The 11,318-nt window shown below is 35.8% G+C and overlaps 2 protein-coding genes across 2 annotated transcripts; both read left to right on the forward strand.

The window, feature by feature from the left end:
- Positions 1-2,047: 2,047 nt before the first annotated feature.
- Positions 2,048-8,296, forward strand: LOC145822062 (uncharacterized). Its single transcript, XM_082918648.1, has 5 exons — positions 2,048-2,591; positions 3,104-3,183; positions 3,226-3,436; positions 4,099-4,235; positions 7,646-8,296. Exons 1-5 carry the CDS (start codon positions 2,048-2,050, stop codon positions 8,294-8,296), a joined length of 1,623 nt encoding a protein of 540 aa, XP_082774774.1.
- Positions 8,297-8,845: 549 nt separating this feature from the next.
- On the forward strand, positions 8,846-10,317 carry LOC145822063 (uncharacterized). Its single transcript, XM_082918649.1, has 3 exons — positions 8,846-9,161; positions 9,252-9,303; positions 10,266-10,317. Exons 1-3 carry the CDS (start codon positions 8,846-8,848, stop codon positions 10,315-10,317), a joined length of 420 nt encoding a protein of 139 aa, XP_082774775.1.
- Positions 10,318-11,318: the final 1,001 nt, after the last annotated feature.

The raw sequence follows: 11,318 nt of genomic DNA on the forward strand, positions 1-11,318 counted from the left end.
CTTTTATATTATAAAAATCTTTAAAAAAATAATTTTTTAATTTTAGCTAGTATTGTAAATTTTGAGCTAAATTATAGCCAAAAATTTTTTTTTTTTTTTGTTATAACTAAAAGATTTTTATTTTAATTTTAGCTAGTAAATTTTGAGCTAAATTATAACTGAAAAATTATTATTATTATTTTTTATTTTAGTTATTATTGTTTTTATGTATATATTCCATTGGACTATCTATTCTAAAGTTGGGCAAACTTTACTTTGCCCTTTTATGGTTTGGTCTCAGAGCACTCTACCCACCCCCCTCCCCTTTATAATTCAAATATAGACAGACAATCTCTTTATAATTTTGGACTAAAGTGCAAAGCCAACATTGTTAAAAGTAAGAGCAAAATTACTTAAATAGACTTATGTTATATTCTCTTTCTCTCTTCTCTAATATATATAATTTTCTATCTTAATCTTATATTTAACAAATTAAATCATGAATTAAACTAAATATCCTAATTTATTACCAAAAATTACCTTCAAATATTTTTTATTTTTTTATTTTTAAACCAATTTTTTATTTAATAACTTTTTTAATTAAACATAAAATTATTATAAATTAACCTAAACACCTTAATTTATTAACCATAAAATTAAATCATAAAATTACCTTACTCTAAGTTTTAATTTTTAATCTAATTTCTTACTCAATAACATTTTAATATATCTATATAAAAAATTAAATCATAAACTAAACACTGAAATTTATTATCATAAAATTACATTATTTAATCACATTTTAAATTAAACATATACATATGTATATATATTTATTTAACAAATTAAATCATAAATTAACTTAAATATCTTAATTTATTAACATAAAATTAAATCATAAAATTACCTTAATTTAATTTTAAATTTTAACTCGATTTATTATTTAATAAAAATTTAAATTAAATATGTTAGAGATATAATGTAGCGATCCTGATTTTTCATAAGTCTTTATTTATTTATTTTTTTTGACTTTATTAATTGTGTGGTTACATGAGAATTTAATGTGATATTTAATTAATTTAATATAATATTTAAATATATATATAATTAATTTGAATATTTATATATATATATAAGATTTTATATATATTGATTTTATATGAAATATTTATATATGTATGTTATATTTATGATTTATTTATATAATATAATATAATAGAAAATTAGGTTATAATATATTTAGACTTAGGTTTATAATATGATTAGACTTAGGTTGTAATCATAATGGTGTGCGAAAGAATTTTCAACTTAGCAGCACAAAGAGAGAGACATTAAATAATAAAAAAAGAAAAAAGAGAGGGTGCACTATGAGAAACAAAAGAAACAGAAGGCGAGAGAGAGACGGCAGAAGAGGGTTGGAAAAAAAAAAAAAAAAGTTAGGGTTTTATTTTGGTGGTTTTATTAATTTTTTAAGTGATTTATTGATCTTTCAAAAAATATTGTGAGTGTAAAATCTACTTTTCTTGACTTATGTTTAATTCGTTATTTTTATTTATTTATTTTTATTTATTTGATATTGGTTTGATTTTTTATTTGCATGTAGATAATGGATTGATTTTATTATTTGGTTAGATGTGTTTGTAAGGTTTAGGGTTTTTATACGTATTTATTTTATGATTGTAATCACATTCATAGTTTTATGAAATTAAAATAAACTTAAAATCCATAGATAAATTCCTAACACTTCACCATGACTCCATGGATTGTTGTTTTATTTGAGTGTTGGTGAGAAAAAGTGTATAAAAAAAAAAGGTGAGGATTATGATATTTATTTGAATGTCTTAGACTTGGCATTGTTAAGTTTGTTCTCATGAGTAGATAAGAGATTGTGTATATATGTATTGTTAGAGATGGAGGACCCACTGCAGCTAACGCCTGGGTCCAAAAATGTGAGATGGTGTTTGGTCGTATGTAGCTTACCAAGGTTCAAAAATAGGAGTTGGCTACATATCAGCTTGAGGGAGCAGCCTTATTTTGGTGGAACTCGTAAAATGAGGGTCTAGATTGGATGACTTTGACTTGGGTAGATTTCAACACCCATTTTGACTGGAAGTTTGTTCCTGCTGCTATTCGATCTCAGTTGAGTGATGAATTTTCGAAGCTGACCCAAGAGGGTGGAACAGTGATCGAGTATGTCACCAAGTTTAATGAGTTGTCTCGTTATGCCCCTTACTTGGTTGACATGCAAGAGAAGAAGAATGAGAAGTTTATTAAGGGATTAAATCATTACCTGTCTAAGTCCTTTATTCCCTTTGATGCTGAACCGTTTGACAGAGTTCTTGACTTGGCACTGAAGTATGAGGAAAAGGAAAAACAGTTTAAAGAAGGGAAGGCTAGGGTCGGAGAGACTTCCAACAGCATGATGAGAACATATACCGATCTTACGATCAAAGGCATAGGGGTCAGCAGTTTCAGAGGGCACAACAACAGGGTTGTTAAGGAAATTTCAGACCTTAGGGCAATTTCAGGCCTCATGAAAATTTCCAGCCCTAGGGGCACTATTATCAGAGACAGGGTGGTCTGCGCCCACAGGGTTATCAAGGACAGCAGCAGTAAGTGCCACAGTTGGGTTATCATCTTTCCATAACTCAGTTTGAGGGACCACCACCTATCAGAGCAGTAGCGCCTCAATCGATGAATAGAAAATGTTTTAGGTGTTAGTAGTTGGGACATGTAGTTAAGGATTGCCCTTAGAAACAGTAGGCGCAACAGGGTCTGACAGCTCCAGCAAGGGCATTTGCAGTTATGCCAGGAAATGACAAAGTGCAAGGTACTTTTAATCTTTTTCAAGAACCTATTAGAGTACTTGTTGATACCGGTGCCTCTTATTCTTTCATATCTAGACAGTTTGTAGAAAGAGAACATGTTGTAACTACCTCATTAGCTAGACCTATTCATGTTGAGACCCCTTTGGGAGGGGCAGTTACTCTTTATGAGATGTGTAAAGATTTTGAGATTGATTTTGCGGGCAAAATCTGGTATGCGGACACAATTGTGTTAGGGTTTGAGGGGGTTGTAATTATTTTGGGTATGGATTGGCTATGAAAACACTTTGTGACTTTAGATTATGCTGGAAAGACTGTAAATATAGATATTCCATGTATGCCATGGCTTACCCACACTTCTAATGATGGAGAAGAGTCGGTAATGATGAGTTTTCTATGCTCAGTATAAATCCCTAAGCAGGATATTAGTGAGGTAGATGTGGTACGTGAGTTTAAGGATGTATTTCAGGAGATACCTGGACCTCCACCTCGACGGGTAGTAGAATTTCGCATTGACTTAGTGTCGGGAACTACACCGATTTCTAAGGAGGCATACAGAATAACGCCTAAGGAGCTTGTGGAGATGAAGAAGCAGCCGGAAGAGATGCTTCAGAAAGGGTTCATTCGTTCAAGTAACTCCCCGTGGGGAGCACCCGAGAATTTTTGTCTCCAAGAAAGATGGCACTCTCCGCATGTGCATAGATTACAGAGAGCTGAACAAGCTGATTATCAAGAACAAGTATCCACTACCTAGAATTCATGACTTATTTAATCAGTTGAAGGGGACAGCAGTGTTCTCTCAATTTGATCTCAGAACGGGTTACCATCAGATGGGTGTGTTAGAGGAAAGTATACCACTTACTGCTTTTCGAACTCTATATGGGTTGTACAAGTTTCCAATAATGCCTTTTGGTTTGACAAATGCTCTTGCCTATTTCATGGACTTAATGAACATAATTTTTCAACCGTATCTAAATAAGTTTGTGATTATCTTCATAGATGATATCCTGGTGTATTCTAAGAATGAGGAAAAACACAGTGAACACTTGAAAGTTGTGTTGCAGACTTTGAGGGAGCAGCAGTTATATGCTAAGTTCAGTAAGTGTCAATTTTGGGTTAAAGAAGTTCGGTTTTTGGGACATGTTGCATCTAATCAAGGGATAGCGATAGATCCTGAGAAAGTTGCTGCGGTCAAAGAATGGAAGCAGCCCATGAATCTTTCAGAGGTGAAGAGTTTTTTTAGGACTAGCTGGTTATTACAGGAGATTTATAGAGAAGTTTCTCACTATTGCAGCACTTATGACCAAGTTGACCCGCAAGAATATGAAGTTCTTATGGACAGATGATTGTGAGAAAGATTTCCAAGAGTTAAAGCAACGGTTGACTACAGCTCCGGTGTTAACTATACCAGTACATGGGGGAAAGTTACTGGTGTTTACTAATGCGAGCTGTAGCTCGACTTTTTCGTGCCCCCTTTTGGAAGCTCAGAAATAAGCCCTATAGTTCGAACTCCCGTGGTTTTGAATCTAATCTCACAAGTGCAATGTGAAATTAATAAACACCAAATAGTCCAAAACCAGCAAATTGTTTGGAAAATCAATTTTGAATCAAATTGACAAAAAATAGACTGTTTTGCTAGATATAGAGTCGCTACCTAAATATTTTATTTTGGGGAAATTTAGAAAACCCATGACTCGTGCCAAAGGCCACGTGTCCGTCATCACCAAAGTTGCCTCAACTCGGGGACTTAGGTACGAGAGAGGAAGGTCATGAATTGAGTACCCCCGCTCGCCCGATTAAAGATCAGCCTCTACTAATCATGATTGATTTTTATCAACATTATATGTTTTTGTTCTGGTTTATTAAGCTAGCATTTACTACTTGATGCGCACACACACAAGTATAGACTAGTTTACTCAAATTGAAACAATTCAATTTCATGTTTGTTTTTCGAAAAGGGTTTGAATTTGCCACTCAACAAAGTGGGCTTGAAGTTTGTGAATTTGCCACTTGACAAAGTGGGCTTAAAACATACATTTGTTAAATTATTCCAATTCAAGCAATAAGCCTTCATCCACAAGCATTCAAACATGTCAACAAGTAAGCATTTTGCCCCATGGCAAGCATGCTAGTCATGGCAATCACTCACACTCATGCAAGTATGCTAAAGCACTAAAACTCACCTAGTACTTTGAGCTAAGATAAAACAAAAAGAGTTAGAAAAATGCATGATTCTTAACTATGCAAGATGGCTAGTGCAACACATGCGACGAATGCAATTAATAGGCTCGGTTACTAATATGGCATATGCAACGATTTCATGGCATGCGTTTTAAACACGTATTCATAGAAGTATTGAAACGACAATGCAGTTTGAATGATGCGCTGAGCCTCGGTGCATGCAATACAAAATGAATGGATGCAAGCATAACGCATGCTAATTGAAACGTGATCCTCATAAACTAACCATCGAAAGCGGTTAAGTAAAAGAGAGAAAGACGTGGGGTTGGAAGATATACACATTATTACAACATTTTGCTCTCACGAAGGAGAGTCCGAATGAATAAAGCTAACGAGCTAACTAAGCTAAGCTAATTAAGCTAATTATTACAAACCAAAATGAATAACTAAACTAATTAACTAATTATTACAACACTTGAATTTAACTAACTAGTAAGCTAATTAAATTATAACACAAATGCAAGTAAGCTAGTATTTAACTACTATGCCACTACTTTGCCTTGGGAAATGGAAGATGTGCATGCGCATGCTCGGATATCACCTAAAAAGACCACTATTTTGCACTCGAAAACCTTTGTTTGCAGAGTTGAACATTTCCAAAACAACTTTGCTCCATCTTACCAACATTCTGCTGAGGTTTGCATCAGTGGTCAGTCGGCCATTAGTAAAGCTTGCCAGCCACCTACCGGCCATGAAAGTGGCCTGCTGGCCATCAATGGTGCTCCGTCGGCCATGGAAATTGGCCTGCCGACCACTGATGTACTAGTTCATCTTGCTGCAAAAGAGGACAAACAGAGCATATACAGGGTATTTCAAGGGTTTGTTTGCACAACCCACCCCTCATTTTCATGAGCAAATCTAAGGAGTGATGAACTTAAGCCATAAACCACCAACTCAAGCAATTTCATTGCATGATAGCTTGTGACTCAAGATGTGCAAGTTCAATAAATGCAAAATAAGAAACACAAAACCATCACCCTATCATGCATGATCAAGAGCAATGAAGACCTAGGAAACTTGACACATTTCATCACTTTGAGTATGAAATGTCCCAATTTTTCTTGTGTTCAATTAACGTCCGATTAAACACACAAGTTATTATCTTGCTCACTTTTAGTCTCAAGTTTTAGTTACTCGTTTTACTTTACCAACCATCCTTTAATCCAATTAAGTCCAAAAGGTGAATTAAAGTCCTCTAATGGAAAGAAGGCTCAAAACAGAAGTTGTTTTGGGTATGAAAGAAGCATCATACCTTTGGTAATGAACCCCTTAAGGGATTAAACCATTAAGTATGAAACCTCAATTTCACACTTAGGCAAACAAGTGACTTGAAATCACTTTCAGAGCAAAATTAAAAGCCAAGAAATGAGGGAGGTTGCAGAAATTATACTTGCTGAAATTAAGTGTGAAAAGCACTAAAACAATACAATCAACTCAAACAATGGGTGTCTAATGGCCTCAAACATCAAGCTTGTGAAGACTATTGCACTACAAGCATGCAAAACAAGACTCAAATGACTTAAACAACCCAAAATAGAGTTAAAATAGCCTAAATTAGAGCCTAAAACATGCTAGAATTAAGCTACAACAAGCTAGAAAAATAAACTAACACATAAAACTAACTAGGCTAGCAAACAAGACACAATGAGGGGAAGCTAACCCCTCCAAATTTGGACTTCAAAATATGATTTTTACCACTAAAAAAGCTCTGAAAATAAAATCAGTGTTTAAAAGCTTGGAAAAAGGTAGTTCAAAAGTGGGAAACAAAGGTGAAAAAGCCTTACAAACAAGATGCAAAGAATGGTGAATCACCCCCTACCCTTAAATGGCCTAAAACCACAAATTTCAACCCACAAAGACAGAGTTTTTATAGCCCCAAAACAACCCAAAAACAGTGGGAAAAAGATGAAAAGGCAAGTATGCAAAGCAAGCTAACAAAGCTAGTATTATACCTCTTGAAGAGAAGAGTGATTTCAAGCAACAATTTAAGCCAAAACTAACTTCAAGAGCTCCAAGAAGGCCTCAAGGAACCTCAGCTCAAAGGTGATCAACTTTGGTTAAAGACTGTAGTATAAGTGGGCTAAACTGTAGAGAATTTGGAGAGAGAGAGAGAGGAAAATTTTTGAGTTCAAAATTTTCTAACCTTGCTACAAGAGAGAGGGGGTCTCTATATATAGAAAACATGAAATTTCTACAAGGAGATCCAGCCCTCCACGTGTGGACAGATGCATGTATCTGTGCAAACAGTTGGCACAACTGGTATAAAATATCTATAGAAAACACTGGTGGCCAGCAAGCCACATCAGTGGCCAGCAAACCAAAAGTGATGGCCAATAGGCCACCAGAGGTTGCAAGCTAGAAAGATCAAGGCCTGATCCAAAAATGAGACAAAAAGGATGCAGGGTTTAAAGGGCTCACAGTTGTGGCATTTCGCTGAGGACTTCGAGCACTTGGCGAGCAAATAGACTCATCATCGGGTGTACTTGCAAAGACGTCCAAGTCGTAAGGGCCGTCAAAAATGGGGTGTCTACACGAACGGAACTGGTTTGGGATGTGTGTTGATACAGTATCAGAAGGTTATATCTTATGCCTCATGGCAGTTAAAACCTCATGAGAGACGATACCCTACTCATGACTTAAAATTGGCAGCAGTTGTTTTTGCGTTGAAAGTGTGGCGACACTACTTGTTTGGGGAGCGCTTTGAGTTATATACAGATCACAAGAGCCTCAAATATCTGTTTTCTCAAAAAGAGATGAATATGAGGCCACAGAGGTGGGTTGAATTCATCAGTAGTTATGATTTCGAGATCTTTTACCACCCGGGGAAAGGAAATGTGGTTGCAGATGCACTTAGTCGACAACATGGGATTGTAGCTTCTTTGATGATTCAGCAATGGAAGTCCTTGGAGTTAATTTCGATGCATAATGTTCAACCAATTAAGAGTGTCAAGAGGGCATACATTGATAGTTTGACTATGCAGCTGACGTTACTGGGTAAAGTTCGTCAGATGTTGTATTTAGATAGGATCTTCGTCAGCAAGCTCAATGACCTTGTAGTGGATTTGATTGATGATTGTCCTGCTGATTGGTCTGTGGACTCAGATGGGAGATTGCGATTCAGGGCCAGGTTGTGTGCATCTAACATTGTTGAATTGAGGACAGAGATTATGGATGATGCCCATAAGTCCCAATATAGCATTTACCCTGGTGGGACTAAGATGTATCATGACCTGAAGAGGACGTTTTGGTGAGAAGGTATGAAGAATGATGTACGAGAGTATGTTTCTCGATGTTATGTATACCAACAGGTTAAGGCAGAACACCAACGACCGTTTGGACTTTTGCAGCTTCTCAAGATCCCTACTTGGAAATGGGAGTATATCTCTATGGACTTTGTAGATGGATTGCCACGGTCTAAGCGAGGCAATCAATCTATTTGGGTGATAGTGGATCGACTCACCAAGTTTGCTTATTTTATTCCTATCAGTGTTCACCGAATTACGGATAAACTGGTGAGGCTGTATATTCAGAAGGTGGTGTGACTTCACGGCGCACCAGTTTCTATAGTTTCAGATCATGATCCATTATTTGTGGCAGAGTTTTGGGAGAGTTTTCAGCATGCTTTGTGTGCTAGGTTAAACCTGAGCACGGCTTATCATCCTCAAACAGATGGGCAAACTCAGCGGGTAAATCAGATCTTGGAGGATATGTTGAGAGCTTGCGTCCTCGATCTTGGTGGTAGTTGGGAAGAACACTTGCCATTGGTGGAGTTTGCTTATAATAATCACTCAAGTATCGGGATGGCACCTTTTGAGGCTTTATATGGGAGGCCATATCAATCACCTGCTTGTTGGATAGAGATAGGAGATGCGCCGTTGCTATGGCCAGAGTTGGTGAGAGAGACCACAGAAAAGGTGAATATTATTCGGGAACGTATTAAGACTGCACAGAGTCGTCAAAAGAGTTACGCTGATAAAAAACGTAAGGGGGTTCAGTTGAATGTTGGAGATTTTGTGTTTTTGAACGTCTCGCTGATGAAGGTTATCATGCGATTCGAAAAGAAGAGAAAGTTGGCACCTAGATTTGTGGGACCATACGAGATCACTGAGAAGATTGGTAATGTGGCTTACAAATTAGCCCTACCACCTGCTTTAGCTATGATTCATAATGTGTTCCATGTATCTTTATTGCGGAAGTGTGTGCAAGACCCTTCCCAAGTAGTATCACCAGAAGTGTTGGAGATTAGTGATGATCTCACGTATGTGGTGTGACTGGCTACAATTCTAGATCGGGATGCAAAGCAGTTGCGGCGTAAGAAAGTGAACTTGGTGAAAGTGCAATAGAGCGAGGATGAGAATGATATCACTTGGGAATTGGAAGAGAAAGTTCGGCGTATGTACCAAGAGCTTTTTGTTTAGTACTCTTTCCTATCGAATCTCGAGACGAGATTCTTTTGAGGTGTGTATATTGTAGCGACCTTGATTTTTCATAAGTCTTTATTTATTTATTATTACTTTATTTTATTTTTGACTTTATTAATTGCATGGTTACATGAGAATTTAATGTGGTATTTAATTAATTTAATGTGATATTTAATTATATATAATTAATTTGAATATTTATATATATATATATATAAGGTGTTATATACCAAAATAGGCGGAAGCAGCACATAAACTTAAATTTAAGAATAAACTTAAATTTCAAAATAAACTTAAATACAAAAAAACAGGCAGAAATACTTAAATCAAAAGATAGAATTATTTGAATTACAATTGTTTTACTAAAATGAAGCAAATACTTCTTCAAAATACATAGAATAAATTTGCAGAATTTTAAAATTACAGAGACATTTTCTTGAGGTACTGGAACTCTCAATTCTTTTTTAACTCTGTCATGCAATTGACTGAAGAGGCTCTTTTATAGGCAAAAGAGTTTACTGTGAGCTTTGTGAAGGAATCTGACTAAAAGAAGCACATGGGAGCCAGCTGCAACTTTCGGTGAGTGACTAAAGTTGATGGATGCTTTTGACTGTAATGACGGATGGATGAATAGTGAACAGTAAATTTGACTTTTTTCACTATTCATTGCTTTCGGTGGAGGCATGTGACTGAGAGAATCTATATATATATATATATATAAATTAGCAGCTTTTCTCAAAAGAAGAGTATTGATTGAAGCTGATAATTATAGCCATATAAATCCTGTTGACTGCATCAGGCATATGGGTCCTGAGCATCTTGAAACTGGGGCCCATATAGATCCTGATTAGTTGAGCTTGAAGAAGAGTATGAACCATTTGAACCTTCTTCATCAAATTGTGACTTGGCTTGGGCCATGAGTAGACGGGCTATTTGAAAAAGCTTATCTTTGGATGACTTGGATTTGACTTTAGGCTTGGCCTGAGATGATGATTTTACTTTGGACTTGGATTGATCAGATTTGGGCTTTGCTGACTTGGGCTTAGAAGAACTAGAAGTTGGGCTTCCAAGATTGACTAGAGGAAGTTGGCTTCCTTGAGTTATTGAAGCAGTTGGGTTCTACTGAGCTTTGACCATGGTAGGTGTTGGAGGATGTAGGTTGACTGGAAATTCTGCCTAAACTTGTTCAATGATGCGTGAAATTTTGAAATTATCCCACCATTTAACAAAGTGTTGGCAAAAGATTATGTTATTAGAAATAGCATATTGCCATTTAAATATCCATGGGACTTTGTATTTGGATATAAAAATGAGCAATGTAGGGAATTTCTTTTATTGTGGACTGAATGAGAAAACAGTAGAAAAATAATTGACTTGTTCAATCAATATAGAGGGGAAGATATCATTAATAGCCCCATACTGAGTCCACCATCGGAGAAACCAAGTGGGGAATTCTGATTTGAATTTATGATCAAATTGGAGGAACCATGAGTGACTGTTTGACTCATTTTGATACAAGAGAACTTTGAACCAAGCATCAATATAATCATAATAACTATATTGAATTGTATGACCAGGTAAATCACGGAGTTAAAAAGGAGGACCCTATTCATTCAAAGAGACTATATTGTGAATATATAATGAATGGTACACAATCTTACTGGAGTAAGTTCGATCGTAAATGGGTCTAATAATAATAGACTGGTGGTTGAACTGGATGTCTTTGTAGTAGGTGATTAACTTTTCTAGATGAAAAGGAACAAAGTGTCATCTAGGAGGAAAATAGGATTTAACTAGGTCAAGAACAATGTGAGTATTCTTGTGACTGGGTTCTTTGAAAAAGAGATTAGTG

This window comes from Camellia sinensis, chromosome 3, assembly GCF_055761805.1.
Source record: "Camellia sinensis isolate YWXY chromosome 3, ASM5576180v1, whole genome shotgun sequence".
NCBI lineage: Eukaryota > Viridiplantae > Streptophyta > Magnoliopsida > Ericales > Theaceae > Camellia > Camellia sinensis.